At 40.0% G+C, this 21,267-nt stretch overlaps 1 protein-coding gene across 6 annotated transcripts in view; it reads right to left on the bottom strand.

Moving 5' to 3' along the window:
• The window catches only part of STARD9 (StAR related lipid transfer domain containing 9), a 129,970-nt gene that overhangs the window by 43,028 nt on the left and 65,675 nt on the right, over window positions 1-21,267 (bottom strand). For 5 of the 6 annotated variants that reach the window (XM_082388669.1, XM_082388670.1, XM_082388672.1 and 2 more), the window contains exons 8-16: window positions 11,771-11,840; window positions 10,261-10,333; window positions 7,498-7,565; window positions 6,340-6,437; window positions 5,716-5,925; window positions 5,453-5,550; window positions 4,226-4,303; window positions 3,743-3,814; window positions 395-574 (exon numbers count right to left, since the gene is read on the bottom strand). In XM_082388669.1, the coding sequence (XP_082244795.1) occupies window positions 395-574; window positions 3,743-3,814; window positions 4,226-4,303; window positions 5,453-5,550; window positions 5,716-5,925; window positions 6,340-6,437; window positions 7,498-7,565; window positions 10,261-10,333; window positions 11,771-11,840 (947 nt within the window). The remainder of the gene's footprint in view (window positions 1-394; window positions 575-3,742; window positions 3,815-4,225; window positions 4,304-5,452; window positions 5,551-5,715; window positions 5,926-6,339; window positions 6,438-7,497; window positions 7,566-10,260; window positions 10,334-11,770; window positions 11,841-21,267) is intronic. The other variant, XM_082388671.1, reaches the window with a different exon arrangement.

The raw sequence follows: 21,267 nt of genomic DNA, 5'->3' as shown, positions 1-21,267 counted from the left end.
ATCCCTTTAGCCTCTGAAAGCCATCTGTGAGCACCCTGTATTTGTGGGGAGCGCTCAGGGGTGCTGCCGGAATTTCGAGGTTAGGATTTCACCTCCATGACTGCACTCGTGTGCTTCAGGAAGCCAGATAAGGAATACAAGCAGCATTGTTCTTACTTTAAAACAAGGAAATTTAGGCACAGAGAACAAAAGTAAGAGCGACAGTAGCGGCAGCTGAAAACCAAATGATTGTTCTGATTACTAGTCTTCTGCTGTATTCATACAGAAACAAAACAGATCACAGTTGGTTGGCAGGCCCAGTTTCCTGAGGGCACACCTGAGGGCAGCTCTGAGAGCTCCCTGACCTCTGGGGCCAACGGCTTAAGGAGAGAAAGGGGTGCGCCCGCCCGCTCACCTTGAGGTGATACAGCACGACACCCGTGCTGAGCACATCATCCTCCAAGGCCATCAGGTGCGGCAGGCTGGAGTCGATGACCAGCCCGGCCCTCCTCCTGTTGATGTCCACTCTGTAACGCTCCACGAGGGCCTTCCACTCGTTCCACTTACGGGCCCAGTCTTTACTCAGCTGGTCAATCTGAGGAGACAGAGGAGGTGGTCTTGGACACTCAGTACAGGGAGCAGATGAACGGTCCAGCGCCATCCTGGCCCGATTACTCACGGCATCGCTTCCTCACTTTCCTCCCCGTGACTATTCAAGGCCGCACGTGGGCCCTTGCACCTCTGTGAGCTCTCTCTGTTTTCTAAGTTTTCCTCAATAAGCAACTGTTAATTTTATAAATAGAAACTCAATAAATGTTATTTTTAAAATTTTCTTCAATGAGCACGTATTGTTTTTATAAAAAAAAAGAAAAAAGCACCATAAATGTTACTTTTAAAAATTATTTGGGGACTTCCCTGGTGGCGCAGTGGTTAAGAATCCGCCTGCCAATACAGGGGACACAGGTTCAATCCCTGGTCCGTGAAGATCCCACGTGCCGTGGAGCAACTAAGCCTGTGCACCACAACTACTGAGCCTGCACTCTAGAGCCCGTGAGCCACAACTACTGAGCCCGCATGCCACAACTACTGAAGCCCGTGTGCCTAGAGCCACACAACGAGAAGCCACCGCAATGAGAAGCCTGCGCACCACAACAAAGAGAAAAGCCCACACACAGCAACGAAGACCCAATGCAGCCAAAAATAATTAATTTAAAAAAAATTAGTTGGGATTTGAGTCACATATCTATTGATATGTTTAAATTCCCCTCTTTCCGCCCCTCTCCTATGTGATCCATACTGGGAGTCCTCTTGTGAACTTCTTTCCCAAGGTGTAGCACCTTGAGTTCTAATATACGCTTGTATGCACCTCAAAGACCAACAAAGCACCAAGACGGGTCTCCCCAGGGAGAATGAAGACTATGAAACTGGTCTGAACTACCACACAATAATAAAATAACAACAGTAATAACTAATGTTGTTAAACACTGAGGGCGGGGGGCGGTGTAAATTGGGAGATTGGGATTGACATATATAATACACACTACTATATATAAAACAGATAACTAATAAGGACCTACTGTACAGCACAGGGAACTCTATTCAATACTCTGTAATGGCCTATATGGGAAAAGAATCTAAAAAAGAGTGGATATATGTATATGTATAACTGATTAACTTTGTTGTACGGCAAAAACTAACACAACATTGTAAATCAACTATACTCCAATAAAAATTAATTTAAAAAAATACTGAGGGCTTACTATGGATCAGGAACAGAGTTTTAAAAATAAATATACCAAGGCTTAGAGGCCTTAAGCTAAGCCCACTGGGGAAACATGAAGGAACAATGTTGAACATAGGGTCCTTTTTATTTCTTACAGTGGAAATTGTTATCAAGGCAGGAAGCTTCTTTTGGGAGTGGAAGAACTGAGGAAGACCAGGAAAAGTAACTGGATTCAGCTAAGTCCTTCTCTCATAAAGAGAAAACTTAAGAAAAAAGAAATCATGCTAAGTTTAGGTACAAGTATTTTATGACTCTAGAAACATTCTTTTTTTTGGCTGCACTACGCAGCTTGCTGGATCTTAGTTCCCCTATTGGGGATCAAACCTGCACTCCCAGCAGTGGAAGCACAGAATTCTAACCACTGGACCACGAGGGAATTCCCGAAACATTCTTTTTAATGTTATAATCATTGAATTGAAGTTTGAAAACTACAGGGTACCCGTGCAGGGCTGGTTTGGATTGGGCCCTGGCAGAGGTGGGTGGCAGGGCACATCCCCCTGGAGGCGCTGCAGAGGACACCTCCCCTCTGGCCAGCCTTCATCACCCACTCCTACCTGCCTAAGGTTGTAAGACTAGCAAGTGGCAGGTTCACGTCCAGGTCTGCCGGCCTGTATAATGTAAAAATGCTCATGTGCCTGGAATGAACCAAAAATCAGAACATATAGCTAAATACAGAATTTTTGAGAAACTTCTGGATATGTGAAATAGTCCTAAAGTTTAGTTTGGGTAACAAAGTATTGACATAGCCAGGATACTTTAATAACATAGAAGGATGATGAAGTAGAGTACTGGAAATGGGGACATTTATTTGCAAGACCTAAATCTAACCTGTCACCAAATAATGCCTGCTACTTCTTCCTTTTAAATGTCGCTGGGGGACTTCCCTGGTGGTCCAGTGGTTAACACTCTGTGCTCCCAATGCAGGGGGCACGGATTCGATCCCTGGTCAGGGAACTAAGATCCTGCATGCCGCGTGGCATGGCCGAAAAAAATAAAGTAAAAAAAAACTTAACACAAGTGATTTAAAAAAAAAGTCTCTGGGAATCACCATTTGATTCAATCTCCTAACATGTCCTCACACTCATGGGGTCACAACAACAGTCTCTTTCCTTGTTGGTCTCTCTGCTTCCATCCCTCAATCCATTCTACATGCAACTGTCATATTAATTTCCCCAATATACTCCTTTATCATGTCACTAACTGGGTTCAGGAAGCTATGAGTAACCCTGTTCATGTCAAGTTCAAACCTCCTGAACTGGCCCTCTCCCCGCCTCCCCTCCGCTCCTCTCTACCAGGAGCACATATCCTAACCAGCTTCGCTGCCCTCACACCCCGTGTGTCCACGTGTCTCACACCAGCCCTTCTCTCACTTCCGTGGCTTTGCTTCTGTTATCCCTCCCTCACCCCAATACCTCTGCCCATCTCCCTATCTAACAGACCCTATCCATCCTCCAAGGTCTAGTTCAAGTTCTCTGCCTTCCAACTCCAGCACTGAGGCTGGCCCTGAAAATTCCAAGCCACATTGATTTCTTCCTTCCTAAGCTCTTTCCGTCTAACTCACGTAAGTTATTACATTTAATCATTCTCTAAATGTGCTTCCAACTAGACTGCAAGCCATCTGAGGGCAGGGACTTCTTTGTATCTCCTGCAGCATCGTGCTGAGCACCTAGTTGGTGTTCAATGACTACATGTCATTGATTTACTTATTTACTAGAAAATAATTTTTTTCCTAGGCTACTGTCACTATCTGAAGGGAGTTATCATGATCCCCTGGGAAAACAAAGCAGAGTCAGAAAGCCAGTCACCAGCCCTATGACAAACACATCCCCCAACTCAAGGCTCAATGGAGACAAAGGTTGTCTCTATACAGAACCTCTCTGTCCTGGTGGGGGAGCAGTCCTGGCCCAGGAATGATGGAGGGAGGTCAGATCTGTTCCCAAGGTGATGTGAAGCACAACTGAGTCTCCCCAACAGACCCACCTTCAATTCATTTTGGAGAGCCAGCTCCTTCACATTTTCATCCTTTCCCTCATTCAATGAATGGAAGTTTCTCTGCACAAAGAGAGAGATGTGCTTCATACTCTTGTGAAGGAAAAGATGCAGATAAAGGAAAGACTTTATCATTAAAATCAGAAACAAATCAGAAGCCTAAGTATTTGGGCTCAGATTCGTACAAAGAAGGAGAATTCAAGGCAATTTTTTCTGGAGGGCCCCATTCCCCGTATCTGCCCACATACAGAACAAGGGCCATTCAGGCAAATGTCCTTTGGACAGCAGAGAGGACACAGTGAGAGTGTGCCCACCCCATCTGAAACTACACAGGTAATCAGAGTAATCGCCATCCTATCTCCGGCCTCTGCTCTACAAGCGTCACCTGACTGAGAACACAATGCAGCAGGGCTCAGATACCCTGCAGAAGAGAAGGGGCTCTGGAGGACAGAAAAGTCCTGACTGCCCACATACCAGCTCAAAGCTCAGCAGCATGGCTTTCAGTCTTCCAATCTCTTCCCTGAGTTCTCTGATCAACTTCACGTTTGCATCCTGAAACACAGAGAACTCGGTCACCACTGATTGATATCAGGCCCCGAATGGCTGTGAGATGCTACTCGCAATTAGCCTGGAAGAAGCAGATTACTCCTTTGGAGTAACTTCTAGGGCAGTCTTTTCAAAGTGTGGTCCCAGGATCAGCAGCAACTTCACCTAAGAACTTGTGGGAAATGCAAATTCTGTGGACCACCCCCGCTCCCGCAATGCCCCAACACCTATTAATCAGAAACTCTGGAGGGCTGGGCCCACCTGTGGTTTAACAAACCCTCCAGGTGATTCTGATACACACTAAAGTTTGAGAATCACTGCCTAGAGCAGGACGTTAGGTAGGTAATATAATACAAATGCCAGAGCATGTATAGGTAGTAGGTGCTAATCTTCCTGTATTGAGTGTGACTAAACTTAGTACCTGACAAATTACATTGCCCTTTTTTATTTTTTTAAAAATCTTTACTGAATTTGTTACAATATTGCTTCTGTTTTATGTTTTGGTTTTTTGGCAGCAAGGCATGTGAGAGCTTAGCTCCCCGACCAGGGATCGAACCCACACCCCTGCATTGGAAGGCCAAGTCTTAAGCACTGGACCGCCAGGGAAGTCCCTACATTGCCCTTTAAAACAGTCCATAAATGGGCTATATGTGGGCCACTCATTTGTGATCCCTGCCCTGGAACTTTTCACCGAAATTGCAAAGCAGATGAGGAACTTTTGGAATATTCTCATTATTAATTTAGCTTTCAAGACTAAAGGATTCCTCATATGCCGCTTTTACCCAAAACAGAGATGTCACTGCAATTTGCGTATGAAAAAAGGCACACAGCAACATAAACTTGGAATAAAGGCAGTAAACACAGAAACTTTTAAATGATCTTTCCTCGAGTGGCAACAGTGTACAAGGGATCTTAAGACCAATGGCCTTAGAGAAATATCTAAAATAAATTATTCAAAAAAGGCAACTGAATGAAGCCAGTTGAGATATGAGAGAACGGTATGACACTGAAAGAAAGAATTTCACTCCCTCGGCATTTGGAGAACAAGTCTGGCAGTTGGGGTGAGTACAAAGAGAAGGAAATCAAATGAGAGGAAAAAAGGAGAACTTGGTGTAAACTGCTGTACCAGACCAGGACTTCAAATGAAGGTCTCACCTCATTTACCCGTGGCTTGTTGGTGATGTTTTTGGCGTTGGATGCGTATCTCAACGTGCTCATGGTCTCACTGTAGCTAGTGTGTGCAGGAGATACGGCTGGGGTAGAAGGAGAAAGTTAAAACACACGCCAAGCCTTTCCAACCCAGCCCATGACCACTGGCCTTGCTGCCGTCGCCCAGGCTGTCTGAGACCCTTGATGAAATGGGCGGCAGTGGCAGATCACCAGTCCCAACACAGAACCAGCTCCGGCAGCCTACTCACTGGCAACCATGATGGTTCTGGAGTTGCCTCCAAGGCTGTCCTTCAGCAGCCAGGTCAACACAGAGTCCCGGTAGGGGATGTAAGACTGCCTCTGGGAAGGTCCTGCTCCACTGCTGGTCCCGGAAGGAGAGCTAGGGATCCCACTGTCACTACCATCGCTCGCTGCGCTGTTGAGGCTCTGGCAGCTGTTGAATACCTGAGAGTTCTGGGCTTAAAAGACAAAAAATAATAAAAGTGGAAGAAAAAAAGGAATTACGAAACAAATGCATTAAAACAAAGCAATGGTTGGAGAAGGTAGACTTAGCATCACACTTCCTAATCCCTTTCTGCATATGACAGGATGCTTTAAGTGTGGACCCTGAATTAGACTCTGGACTCAGGAGATGGAATATTTAAGCCAAACAATTTTGTAGTCTCCCTTCTTTTTGGAATGAGAGTGGTAGGATGATGGTCACATTGTGTTCAAAAACTACAAATATCAATTTTTCATGCCCAAAGCCAGAAGGTAAACTTTATCAGAAAGAACCTTTTAAGTATCTACTCCATTTTGACAAAATGAAAACATATGAGTTATTTTCCAAAGTCTCCCTCCCACACTGATAATCCAGGCTACCGTCAAAATACCTAAGGTGGAGATGACGATCCCCAGAGTCACAAGAGACTTGTTGATATTGGCTCCTTCAGTAATCCGGTCCTTACAGTAACTGGGATCTGCTCTTTCACTAAAACACAGTGGATGAAAAGAGAAACAAAAGTGAACAAGAAGACTATCCTTATAACGCTGTTGAAAAACACTATCCATTATGTTGCACTTTGTGTAAAAGATCCACAAAATAAATTCCCCTTAGAATTCAGTTCCAGAAAAAATGTTACCATCATGTAACGAACTGGCATTCTTCTGCTTCTCAGGCAATAAAAATCAAACAATTCATTACATTTGGCTGCCAGAGCATTTTGAGTTAATACTTATTCACAGTAATGATACCAATATAGTTTTTTGGTATATACAATTCCTCTTTTGTTTTAATTTCACATATTAATGGCTTTATGCTGTGTCATTAATGGTTTCAAATTCCTTATTTAAGTAAATGTGAAATATTAAAAATTCACACTTCCAGTTGGCTGATACAATTTCTTCCAGAAAGCACTTAAGCTTTTAAGGGAGTGGTGTACCATATTAATTATTTAGCAGTTTTAAAATAAGAAAATATGCCTTATTTCATGTTACACTTTTTTCTGACCACATTATCCCTGAGAGTTTCTTCTTTCTGGATATGTAAATGAGTACAATTCATGTTTCCTTCTAATACTTAAAAAGGCAGTATCTTCTCCCCAGTGCCACAGTATTTTTTAAAGCTTTTTTTTTTAAGAAATGTGTAGAGATGCATAAAATCAATATTAGATCAAAGGAAAAAAGCACGCTCAGTCCCCTCTACTTAGAGCACTGGTTTTCAATCTTGGCTATACACTGCCGGCACTCCCTCTGACTCCACTAATAATCTGATTTATTTGATCTGAGGTGCAGCCAAGGCATTGGGAGCTCTAAAAGGTCCAGGTGATTTTAATGGGCAGCTAAGATTGAGAACCCCTAACAGAAAATTTTTTAGCCCTCGGAAAACTACAGTTTCTTAACCTAGCATTCAAACAATTTGTTTCTTTTGGAATTTTCTCAGGATGACTGAAATGTGTAAAAGGTGGGGAAAAGTTTATTCCCCGTAAAATGAGCAAGAACAAGGTCATTGTCAAGGGAGTAATTCCACTTGGCTTTGAGATCCTAATTACCTGCCTGCTAGGTCCACAAGGTTGATCTTGCTAGCGATTTCAGAGGGGAGGTTGTTCTCCAGCATTGCCTAAAAGGAGAAAATACATTTAAAGCTTGTCACTTGGAACAATGTGTTGTTTTTTTCCCATGACACCCTCCTAACCAAGGTGATATTCGGATTTTTAGCCAACTCACTCAAGAAATCTGTATTCTAATGTGTTCTGAACCAGATGAGCTCTCAATATCTGACAATCAGTAAGCCCTGGGTCCTGCCATCATTAAAAATGTGAGCAAAACTTCCATAGGGTAGGTGGGCAACCCCCCACAAAGTCTCCCTAGCACGGTTTACCGGGTAAATGCTCAACTCTTCTCCAGGAGGCTCTGACCCACCAGTAGAGATCCATAGCAGGTTTGGAGGGGTGGATGATGGGGCTTTGTCTCTTGTTAACCTGAGTCACAGCCTGTTAACTTGCTGGGCAGGACTCTGCCTCTCGCTGTTCTATCCAGGGGCATCCGGCCCTCAAGAGCAAAACAACTTTTCCTTTTTTTAAAAAATTCAATATGGGTTCTTTGTTGTTGTTTAATTTTAATGTTGCGCATCCATCACCAAAATCCAGTTCTAAAATATTTCCAATAACTCCCCGAATTCTGAGTCTGTTTGCAATCAATCTCCATTGCCATCTCCAGCCCCAGGTCACCACTCAATTTTCTCTCTCTATAAATTTGTCTTCTCAGGATATTTCACACAGATGAGTCATACAATGTCTGGCTTCTTTCACTGTGCATAATTATTTTGAGATTCATCCAGGTTGAGGCATGTGTCAAAAGCTCAATTTTATTGCTGAGTATTATTCCAGTGTATGAATATACCATAGTTTATCTATTCACCTCTTGATGGACATTTGGGTTGTTTCCAGCTTTGAGCAATTACAAATAAAGCTGCTATGAATATTTGTGTACAAGTCTTTGTATGGACATATGATTTCTTTTCTCTTGGGAAAATGCCTAGCACAATGGCTGAATCATATGGTAGGTATATGTTTAATTTTTAAAGAAACTATTAAATTATTTTTCAAAGTTGTTGTACCAGTAGTATGAGAACTCTAGCTCCTACAATCTTGCCAATATTTAGTGTAATCATTCTTTTTAATTTTAGCCATTTTAAAAGGTGAGTACTGATAGTTCATTTGGTGTTAACTTGCATTCCTCTAATAATTAATGATGTTTGCATCTTTTCAAGTGCTTAATTGCCATCTGTATATTTTCTCTAGTTAAGTATCAGTTCAAAATTTCTGACCATTTTTTTTGAGTTGTTTTATTATTTAGTTTAGAGAGTTCTGTATATATTCTGGATACAAGTCTTTTACCTGACATATGTTTTACAAATAAATTCTCCCTGTGGCTTTTCTTTTTATTCTCTTAATAGTGTCTTTTGTAGAGCAGAAGTTTTAAATTTTGACCAATTCCAAATTTCAATTTGTTCTTTTGTTCAATTTGTGTTTTTAGTGCCATGTCTAAAAAAACTTTGCCTAATCCAAGGTCACAAATGTTCTCCCATGTTATTTTCTGAGTTTGTTTTAGGTTTCACATTAGTGCCTAGGATCCAGTTTGAGTTAATTTTTGAATAAAGTGTACACTAAAGATTTTCAACGAATTTGGCAATTGCTTTTGGCCATTATTTTTCAATTTTTTTTTATGCCTATTTTCTCTTCTTTCTTTCTGAGATTCCCATTACACTTACGTTGACACACCTGATGTCCCACAGGTCTGTGCAGCTCTGCTCATTTTCCTTCAGTTACTCTTCTTCAAACTGGATGATTTCTATTTGTCTGTCTTCAACTTCACTAATTCTTCTGCCATCTCAAATCAGCGCTTGAGTCCCATTAGTGATTTTTTCATTTCTGTTATTGTACATGTCCAGAATTCCCCCTTTTAAAATAATTTCTATCATTTTATTGAAATTCCCTAGAGGCATTATCATCATGTTTTCCTTTAATTCTTTAAAACATGGTTTCCTTCAGCTCTTTGAATGTATTTATATTAGTTGCTTGGAAGTCTTTGTATGCTGAATCCAACATGTGGAGCCCTTACAGTTTCTTTTTTTTTTTTTAATTAATTAATTTATTTTTGGCTGCTTTGGGTCTTCGCTGCTGCACGCGGGCTTTCTCTAGTTGTAGCAAGCAGGAACTACTCCTCATTGCAGTGCGCAGGCTTCTCACTGTGGTGGCTTCTCTTGTTGCGAAGCACAGGCTCTAGGCAGGCGGACTTCAGTAGTTGTGGCACGCAGGCTCAGTAGTTGTGGCTCACGGGCTCTAGAGTGCAGGCTCAGTAGTTGTGGCACATGGGCTTAGTTGTTCCGTGGCATGTGGGATCTTCCCAGACCAGGGCTCGAACCCGTGTTCCCTGCATTGGCAGGCGGATTCTTAACCACTGAGCCACCAGGGAAGTCCCTACTTTTTAATATTAATGTTTATTTTCATTTCAATCTTGCTTTTCATTTTAAATGCCCAGACTGATCATATAGATATTAAAGTAATTTGAAATGTTAAAAGTAAAATGTAGGTCGAAGATATTTTGATTAGTCTTTATGAAATGCCTCTACGCTTTCTGAGTGTGTAGCTTAGTAGACTGTGTGTAGGTCCTACTTATAATATTAGGTCATATCAGAGGACCTATAAAGGGCAAGGCAGGAAGAAAGAAAAAGAAATAGGAAGGAAGACAGGAAATCAGTCAAAAGGGACAATGAAAGGAAGAAATCTAAGTAAATATAAGTGGTAACCAACCTGCGTATAGTAGATAGTGAAGATGGCATGGGATCTGCTGCTGGCCTCATGAACATGGGTTGCTGCTGTGATTCTGTGTATATAAGGGAAGAAAATTAGGACAAGGATTGTTTATGCATGGTGATCCTTAAGATCCATGGGGAACACAAGAGATGTTAGTGCTGAGGTTCACAAGTGAGGATCATGAAACACACGTTATTTAGTCTGTTATAGTTAGGAGAGTGGCCCCAAGAGGGCAGGAGCAGTGCTCTAGGTCCTGATATCTGAGAATAAAAGCGAGTGTAGCTTCATATTAAACCACAATTAGAACTTTTTTTAAGCAACAGAAGTTAAAAATCAGAGTTGAAAGCGTGATACTAAAGAGTCATCAACCTGTAAGAATATCCCTAAAACAGACCCATTTAAATAAGACAAATGGACGTAGAGAGCTTGCTGGAGAAGAAGGCTCAAAGACAGAGAAAGTAAGTCATGATTAAACACAGAATATTAATCTTATAGTGCCAGAAAGGGCTAAAATGAGATCTTGAATTACATGAACATCATGCTTAAGCCAGGTAGAATTCATAGGCTCCCTGAAAGATTCATTCCAATCTTGACCCTTAAAGTCAGAAGAGTCTTCCCTTCATCTAAATCTAAGTCAATCTTGCCTCAGTTTAAGACCAACTCATTGACTTCTGTTCTCAGAGGAGTTACAGAATTGAAGAAAAGAGTCAAAACCTAGAGGCTGGTTTATTCAAGGATAAAAAGGACAAGGTGAGGCCTGACACTTAAAGATCAAGGAGCTCAGGGTACCCTGAAGACATGAAGCAAGTGCCTGCAGAATAGTTCCATGAAAGCCAAGGAATAGAATGTTAAATTTAAATTTCTTCCTTTACATTCAATTAACTCAGATGTGTTATTAATAGGGTACGTAGAAGACTCTAAATTCCCCCAATTTTTTTTTCAGGTAAAAAAGGCTATTTTGGGGGTGCAAAATAACATTCTGGGTATTTCATAGTAACTAAAAATAAAGAGTATTATCACAATTTACAATAGGTTTAAGAAGAGTCAATAGCACTTAGTATTTCAAAGCAAATTCAAAACAGTCTTTTTTTGAGTAACCTTTACAGTATGCAAAACTAAAAGAAAAATGGTTTTCTGAAACATTTTAAACTGTATCTAAACTATATTAAACTGTATTACCTCTATCAAGGAGAGGACAATGCAGGCAAGAATCTGTTCTTTGATGAAAACAGCAGAAGTCGTGTATTATAAGACAAAGCATAGAGTAATACTCTGGGCTTACTGCCTAATATTATTATACCCAGAACAAACTACAGCTTCACCACTAGTGAGAAGAGCACTAAATCTCAGCCACTGCCGCCTACACTGGGTACACTTCTGTTCTGAGAAAGGCCTGCTGATTGTGGATGTGGGGAGCTGCAGAGAGAATATACACTGTGAAGGGGGATGAGAACACAGGCAATAAGGATGAGACTGAAAGAATGACAAGGACAAACAAACCTGTTACCTGTTTGCTATCCCCTCCTCCAAGAGCTGAATTACTTGCTTACAGCTGGTAACTACGTGTTGAGATAAACCTATCCAATTTGCAAGGAGGAAAAAAGAAATTAAAATTTTTTGGCAAAGTTTAACCTTTTCCTGTAGGTAATTAAATTTATCATCCTATTTCATATCAGTTGACAGACAAGAATGAGGGAACAACTTAATTCAGATAATAAATTAAGTCAACAAATATTTATTGGAAGCCTACTGTCAGGCATTGTGACAGTCTCTCTGGGAACAAAGGTCTCTGCCGACACAGACATTATAGTCTAGAATTCATGTAGCGGTTATGCCAACAACAAGGAGAAGAATAGCAATAATAATTCCTTACAATTTTGCTATATAGGTTATAAGAAAAGTTCTCATAAATTACCTCATTTGGCCCTCACAAAATTGCTGAGGCAGACAGGGGCTACGTGCCCCACAAAATGGTAGACTCGGTTTGACATACAAACCATACAGTACACATGTCCTTATCCTCCCACAGTTTACAATCATGAGAAATTTTATGATACAAGATAATATGGCCAAGTGCCACAGGACTAGAAAGATAATAAATGCTGAGGAAATCAGGAGTGAGTGGTCAGGGCAAGCTCCATGGGGGAAGCGAGACTTGAATTTAGCCACTGTAGAATGGGTAGGCTTTAGATAAGTAAAGAGAGCTTAAGGGCATGAAAGTAAATCTTGATGGCTGGTTACCCACCAAGTCAAAAAAGGCCTTCACAACTGTGCTAGAGAATCTCTGTATTAGAGATTCAGGAACCAAAGTAACTTTACGGGCTCACAGCTGAATACACTTACACTAAAAATTAGCAAAGTAACTTGAACACTGACTGGATTTTTTTATATTAAGGAATTATTACAATTATTTAGATGTGATAATAGTTTTGTGGGTATGATTTTTTAAAAAGACATTCCTTATCTTTTAGGGCTACATACTAAAATATTTATAGATGAATTGATGTGACATCTGGAAGTTGCCTCAGAATAATATAGAATGTGGACAGGAATGTGGACAGGGCAGAATTTGCCAAGGGTTATTGGGTTATGGGTTATTGTGAACATGGGGGCTCATTATACTAGTCTATTTTTGTTCAAAATGTTCAAATTTCTCTATAATAAAAAGAATATTAAAAACTTAACCAAGGATAGGGACTTTCCTGGTGGTTCAGTGGGTAAGACTCTGTGCAGGTTTGATCCTTGGTCAGGGAACTAGATCCCACATGCATGCCGCAACCAAGAGTTCGTATGCCGCAACTAAGAAGTCTGCATGCCACAACTAAGAAGTCCACATGCCGCAACTAAAAGATCCCGCATGCCTCAACAAAGATCCTGTGTGCTGCAACTAAGACCCGGCGCAGCCAAAAAACAGAAATTAACCAAGGATAGAGAGAGACCTTCTGTTTTCTGTAATGGCAAATTACATAATATAAACCAACCCTTCTGCTAAAGACTATTAGAAACAGGTGGACAAAATATAAATGACATCAGTGTGAAGGCACAGAGGGATGACGAGATAGTGAAAAATTTCCAGGCTATATACTGGGGGAGGATGGAAGTCCAGAGAGATAAGGCCAGCACTTGGGGACGCTTTTCCTCTGACAGCATTTGCCAAATCTTGAGGAGAAGTGGCTGACAGCAGTTCTCTTGACACACTCACAGGTCTAGGGAGACACAGACTGCAGTCCAGAGCCCACCCGGAGTGGGCCCTATGGCACCCCACCTCTTTGGGTTGGAAACCCAAAGGGTTAAAACACAGGAATAAGGTTGATTAGAAGTAAACAGCCTCTGAAGGGATTACAGCTCAGCTTTGAACATTCTCAGTCCTTAAATTGGACTGATGTGATTCTGAATCACCAGTGTGTGCAGGAACCTGGCACAAATAAATAAAAGTCTTCTGTACTGGCAGATATCATTGTTCTAGACCTACAAATTACTTCTATAAGCAATTTAGCAAATACTGTCTGGCACAAAATTATAACAAACCAGACACATAAGTAGACCTGACAACATAAATGAAAACCAGCAAAAATAATAGGGAATAGAAAGAGACCTAAGAAAGATCCAGATATTGGAGTTACAGTAACTTTAAAGTAACTCTGCTTACTATTTTCAAGGGGCTAAAGACAAGATTATAAAATCTCAGAGAAAATTGGAAACTATAATAAAAAGATCAAATGTTGATTTGGGAAGTAAGAACTACTGTAAGTGAAAAAAAGAAGTCAGTATCTAAGTTTAACAGCAGGTTAGGCATAGCTTAAAAAACAATTAGTGAGGGCTTCCCTGGTGAAGTGGTTAAGAACCTGCCTGCCAACACAGGGGACACAGGTTTGAGCCCTGGTCCGGGAAGATCCCACATGCTGTGGAGCAACTAAGCCCGTGCGCCACAACTACTGAGCCTGCGCTCTAGAGCCCGCGAGCCAGAACTACTGAGCCCACGTGCTGCAACTACTGAAGCCTGCGCACCTAGGGCCCGTGCTCCGCAACAAGAGAAGCCACTGCAACAAGAAGCCCGCACACTGCAAGCAAGAGTAGCACCCGCTCGCTGCAACTAGAGAAAGCCCATGCGCAGCAACGAAGACCCAATGCAGCCAAAAATAAATAAATAAATAAATTTATAAAAAAGTAAAAAAACAATTAGTGAACAGGAACATATGTCAGAATCATACAACCAAAATAAAGCACAGAGAGCCAAAAGATACAAAGTATTATATAAGACAGGGTAAGAATCAAAAAGTATATATAACACACCTGTAATTGGAGCTCCAAAAGGAGAGAGTGGGTAAAAGCAATGTTAGAAGTAATGGCTTAGAAATGTCTGCAAAAAAAGATATAAAACCAGATTCAGGAAGCCTGACACAATAAAAAAATAAAAATCTATCCCTCGGCACTTCATGGTAAACTATTAAAAACCAAAGACCAAGAGAAAAACCTTAAAGGAATTACTAAGATAACATCTCAACAGAAATAATGGAAGGCAGAAGACAATGGAATAATTTTTAATTGCTGAAAGAAAATAACCACCAACTTAAAATTCTATACTTAGTGGATTTCTCCTTTAAGAATAAGGAACAAAAAAAGTTATTTTCAATCAGTTAAAAACCAAGAGAATTTGTAAACAGCAGACCCACACTAGAGGAAATACTAAAGATTATATTTTAGCTGAAGGAAAATATCAGACAGAAGGTAGGAGATTTAAAAAAAAGTTTAGACCACAATATTAGACTTTGTTAAGTCAATGACCCATGCTGTAATCTCTACAATGACTACTAAAATAATAATAAGACAATGTGTAAACAGTAAGCTAAAAGAGGAGAAATACGGGATAATTTTAAAAATTAATCAACTCAAAAATCATGAAAGTAGAGAAAAAGGAACATAAAACAATGTAAAGAGAAAATACAATGTAACAGAATTAAACCGAAATAAAATTAGTAATTACATTAAAAATAAACAGACCAAAATATGCTTGAAATATGCTCAAATTACAAGACCAAAATTGTGATGCTAGATAAAACAAAGCAAAAGCCAAATATTTTATTTAAAAAAAAAACACATCTAAAACATATGGATATAGAAAGGGAGAAAGTATAAAAAAGATTAAAATGCCAACACTAACCAAAAGAAAGCTACAGTAGTTATAGTAATTCCTGACAAAGTAGAGTAGACTTCATGGCAAAGCATTACTAGAGATAAAGAGGGATCCTTCAAAACGATAGAAGCATTCATCAAGAAGATTTAATAATTCTAATTTTGTATGCACATAATAATAAAGTCTCAAAATATATAAAACAAAAATTGCTGGGATTAAAAGGAGAAAAAGACATTCATAGTCATAACAGGAAATTTTAACTAGCCTGTCTTATTATCTCATAAAACAAGCAAAAAAAAAAAATCAATAGGGTTATAGAAGATTTAAGCAATGCAAATAACAAACTTGACAAATAGTATTATATAAATGCTATACCCAACTACTGCATAATTATTTTTAAGAACACATGGAAAATTTACAAAACTTAGCCATATGCTAGGCCACAAACCAAATTGTTATACATATATATTTTTTAAATGAAATCATATAGAGAGTGTTCTTTGAATGTCATCCTATTAAACTAGATACCTATAATAAAATAGAACTATAAAATCTCCAAATGTTTGAAAATTAAGAAATGCAATTCTAAATAACCCATGGGTCAAAAAAGAAATCATTATGAAAATTACATACAATTTTAAACTAAATAATGATAAAAATACTACACATTAAAACATGTGTAGTGCACCTAAAGCTATATTTACAGGAAAATTTATAGCTGTAAATAAATATATTAGGAAAGAAAAAAGGATGAAAATCGACAAGCTAAGCATCTACTTACAAAGGTTAAAAAACCAGCAAATTAGACTCAAGGAAAGGATGAATAAAATAATAAGAATATGAACAGAAATTAATAAATACAAAATAAACTTACAGTGGAGGGAAGCCACAAAACCAAAAGTTGATTTTTTGAAAAGACAAATAAAATTATTAAGTCCTTAAATTGAACAAGAAAAAAGAGACAAGGAATAGATAACCAGTTAGGAATGAAAAAAGAGATCCTACATTTAAAGAGACATCTTACACATAAAGCATAAGAGGATATTACTCTTTATGCAGATACATGTCTTACATTTAGAGGAAGTGGATTTTTTAGAAAAATACAATTTACCTAAAATTGGTGCAATAAAAAATAGAATATTTGAAAGAAATCAAATCTATAATCTTAAACCTTCTCATCAAAAAATCCTCCAGACTCAGAAGGCTTTACCAGCAAATTCCACCAAATATTTAAGGAGGAATAACCCCAATCTTACAAGAAATCTTTCAGAAAATAGAAAGAGGCAGCATCTCTCAACTCATTTTAGGAAACAAACATAACCTTTATACTTAACACTGATGAAGGAAAATGGAGAATCAGAGAAGGGTAAAGAAGAGAAGAGGAGGAGGAAGAAAAACAGGACAAGGAAGATGATGATTAGAGGAGAATTTCACTCTTGAACTCCCAACAAAACATTGGAAATCCAAATTCCACAATATATACAAAGGGAAATAAATCACAAGTAACTTGGGTCTATGCTAGGAATGCAAGACTGCTATAGCATTCAAAAATCAGTGTAATTCACTTTATTAAGAGGAGAAAGGACACAAATCATACAATATAGACAAGCATATATAAAGCAAATATTAAAAAAAATTCAGGGACTTCCCTGGTGGTCCAGTGGTTAAGAATCCGCCTTCCAATGCAGGGGATGTGGGTTCGATCCCTGGTCGGGGAACTAAGATCCCACATGCCGCGGGGCAACTAAGTCTGCGTGCTGCAACTACGGAGCCCACGTGCCACAACTAGAGAGACTGCATGCTGCAACTACAGAGCCCACATGCCACAGCTACAGAGCCCATGCGCTCTGGAGCTCACGCGCTGCAACTACCTAGCCCGCGCGTTCTGGAGCCCACGTGCCACAACTAGAGAGAAGCCCACGCGCACAACAAAGAGCCCGGCTGCCGCAACGGAATATCCTGCATGCCACAACTAAAACCTGACGCAGCCAAAATAAATAAATATATTTTTTAAATTCAATAGCTGTTTATATTTTTTTAAAAATTCCTAGAACCCCTTCCATTTCCCTTTCCTGAACAATTTAGTCCTAAAGTCCTTAAGTGGAGTAGAGCAAGGCAGGCAACCACGTCAGGGTGAAGAGCCTGAGAAGAATGAGGACGGCGTCCCCGCAGAGGGAAGGCCTGGCGTGAGACTGGGGTGAGGAGGGGACGACACGGGTGGCAGCCCAGCACAGAAAGTCAGAGCCTGGCGGGCTGAGCAGAGCGTCCCCACGGAGGCAGCCCAGGGCAGGGCATGGGAGTCCGGGGAAGGTGAGCAGGCTGCCCATGTATGGCGACAGCCTGCCGTGAGAAGTCAGAGGCCCAACAAGGAGAGAAAGGCATCCCCACAGAGAGACAGGCAGCGGAACAAGATTTCTAAGTTGGCGTGGGGAGGTGGCCCAGCAAAAGAATACCAAGACCAAGAGGGGTATGGAAGGTACCTGCACAGCGAGGGGTGGGGACAGGCAGCCCTGCACGGAGCGCTGGAATGCGGGCATGGCGAGCATGGCTTCCTGTGGTGAGGGGCACAGCCAGGTGAGGCGGGCATCCACATAAGAGAGCGGACAGCAATGACAAGGAGACTCATTACACACGGGGGTGGAGGGACCGATCAAAGAAGCATTTCCACCTTTGGATAAAGGAATTACCAATCTGGAAAGGGAGAAATCCAGAATGAACCCTGTTGTGTTGGACTGCAGTTGGAAGTACTGGTGTGAACATATATTAGCTCCGTCCACTCAGAAGGACTAGGAGTTGCAACATCTCAAAAGCAATGAGCATACCTAGCACTTAGATCTTGACTTCCAAAAACTTTTCTCCAATAAAAAGGACCAGATTACATATAGAATGGATAAACAACAAGGTCCTACTGTCTAGCACAGGGAACTATATTCAATATCCTGAGACAAACCAAAATGGAAAAGAATATTAAAAAAAAGAATGTATATATATGTATAGCTGAATCACTTTGCTGTACAGCAGAAATTAACACAACATTGTAAATCAACTCTACTTCAATTAAAAAAAAAAAAAAGAAGAACCAGGGCTCCTGGGAGAAATGGCTGATTCAAAGACTGAGGCAGGGAAAGCAGATGAACCTTGAACATCTCCTGTCAGAAAGCAAGGAAGTGCTCAAAAAATGATGGTGAATTGTAAAGCAATTATACTTCAATAAAGATGTTAAAAAAAATAAAAATAAATAAAAAATAAAAAATTTAAAAAAATTAAAAAAAAAAATGATGGTGATATGCCAAAATGTCACAGGAACACACCTGAAGGGGATTCCATTGGCTAAATCTGGAATAATTGGAGCATCAAAATAAAAAATAGTAGTAACAGAAGGCGACTCATTCAATAAAATAAGAAACCATAAGTCTATGCCAACATAAATAAATTCATAAATAAACTGAAAGTCAGATGAGGATAGGACACATACATGGTTTCACAGTACCGCACCCACAAAAAACACTTGTTGTTTACAAAAGGAAAACAGCAATTTCAGAGTGAAGAAGCCTGGTAGATATGACCTTAAGTGAGGAAATTAAAAATCATGAGTAATGGGACATATCAAAATTAATGGTGTCAAGTTCATGACAGTCAAGAGAGACCAAGGAGCCTTCCAGACTGGAGAACACTAGAGAGACACCCTAACCAAAGGCAACCCTTAACTCTCAAATGGACAATTACTGGGACAATTAGTGAAACTTAAATGGGTTCTAAGGATCAGATGGTAGTAATGCATCAAAGTTAATTTCCTGATTTGGATGGTTGTGTTGTAACTATACAGGAGAACATTCCTGTTTGAAAGAAAAACACCCTAAAATAATCAGGGGATAAGGGTCATTAGGTTGGCAATTTACCCTCAAATGGTTCAAGTAAAAAAGTTCTTTAGGGACTTCCCCGGTGGCGCAGTGGTTAAGAATCCGCCTGCCAATGCAGGGGACACGGGTTCGAACCCTGGTCGGGGAAGATCCCACATGCCGCAGAGCAACAAAGCCCATGCGCCACAACTGCTGAGCCCGCGCTCAAGAGCCCGTGAACCACAACTACTGAACCCTCGTGCCACAACTACTGAAGCGCACACGCCTAGAGCCCATGCTCCGCAACAAGAGAAGCCACCAGTGAGAAGCCCATGCACCGCAACAAAGAGTAGCCCCCGCTCGCCGCAACTAGAGAAAGCCTGCGCACAGCAACGAAGACCCAATGCAGCCAAAAATAAAAAAAAATAAAAATAAAAAAAAGTTCTTTATACTATATTTGCAACTTTTTCAAAAGTTTGTTTCAAAATTAAAAAATAAAAACTCTTAGAAAACTAAGATATAAAAGAGAATTCCCTTAACCTGCTAAGGCAGTGCTTCTCAAAGCTGCTGCACAGACTGGAGCCAGTTCTCAAACAGTTACTGATGTGCGATGAGATAGGTACAGAAATCTTTACAACAATATGACAGATTTTATATCTTTTGAATCTAATAAAGAAGAATTTGGGCTTATAATTGAGATGTCTTTTTCTTTTTTTTCTAGTAATTCATCTTTATTTTATCAAAGTATTTGTTTGCCATGGATTGGAAATTTTTTTTAAAACTGGTCCTTCCTCACAGATAGTTTGAGAAGTGTGTGATAAACAGCATCTATTAACAACAAATGCTACTGCAAACACCACGGTAAAATGTTGAAGCTTTCCCCTGGGAACAAAACTAAATACTGTTACCACTCTTATTTCATATGGTACTAGAGGTCCTAGTCAGTGTAGAAAGGCAAGGAAAAAAAAGTGTAAGAATTAAAAAAACAAACACACAAAAATACTCCTGTTATGTGCAGAATGAGTACAAAGAAAATACAAAATAATTTTTTTCAGAGTCCCAACTACCCACTTCCTACAACCTCCTGCTTTGTACCCATCCCTGTATATTAAGATAAAGACCAAAGCAAAAATACGATAGTGTCTTTGTCTCACTTAAATTATCACTTTAGACCCTGTAACCATTGGGCTTTTACGTGTGCTTTGGGCAGGGCCCTGTACATTTCAGATTTCAACTTAATTTGTCATCTAATTCATAAACTTGTTAATGAAAAGTAAGAGGCTACCCCTTTTATTTTCTTGGATTTAGGCAGCTATCAAGTTCAGGCTTATAGTTCTAAACTGGAACTACAAGTTCTTTAAAGGCCTTGTATCTTTCATATTTCCCCATGGCAACCTGAATAGTATAGGCATCCAGCAAGTACTCAATAAATTCCTGTAGAATTGGTTTCAAAGCAGAAACTACTTTCTGCTTTGGAATCGTGTTCACAGAATATATGAGCCAAAGGGAGACAGACAAACTGGCAGGTAATACAAATGCTAAATGAATAAAGAAAGCAAACATTTTTAAAAATAAAAAGTTTGCTGTAATGCCATCAGAGGGTAGTAATGGGAATAAGTTCAGAGTGACTATTCAGGGTCTTGGCTTCCAAGGCTGGCTCTACACTATGTGAGCTTATGGCTCCTTCACTAGGAAATAAGAGAAATGTCCACCTATATTTGTAATGATTTGAGAAAGTCCAGACCAACTTTAAGAAACATGTAACCCAAAGGACCTAAGAGACTTTTTGCTGGTTTAGAATTATTTCTTACCAAGCATCCTTCCTCTCCACAAGGGTTCACTCATGAAGGTATCCAAAAGAGCCCTGAGATTTAAGTCTGATCCTGTCGCTGACCTTGAGTATATAACCCAAGCTGTACCACCCCGTGTGAATTCTCGGGGTTTCAGGTACTATGCCAGTCAAAGAACCTATGATCATAGGTCTCCTCCATGTACAGGATTCTGTCCCATTCTTCTCTTCCAGTCCTAGAA

The sequence above is a fragment of the Balaenoptera borealis genome (genome assembly GCF_965194805.1).
Source record: "Balaenoptera borealis genome assembly, chromosome: 3".
In the NCBI taxonomy this organism is placed as follows: Eukaryota; Metazoa; Chordata; class Mammalia; order Artiodactyla; family Balaenopteridae; genus Balaenoptera; species Balaenoptera borealis.
The sequence above is the reverse complement of the archived record's forward strand: the minus strand, read 5'-3'. Positions and strand labels throughout refer to the sequence as shown.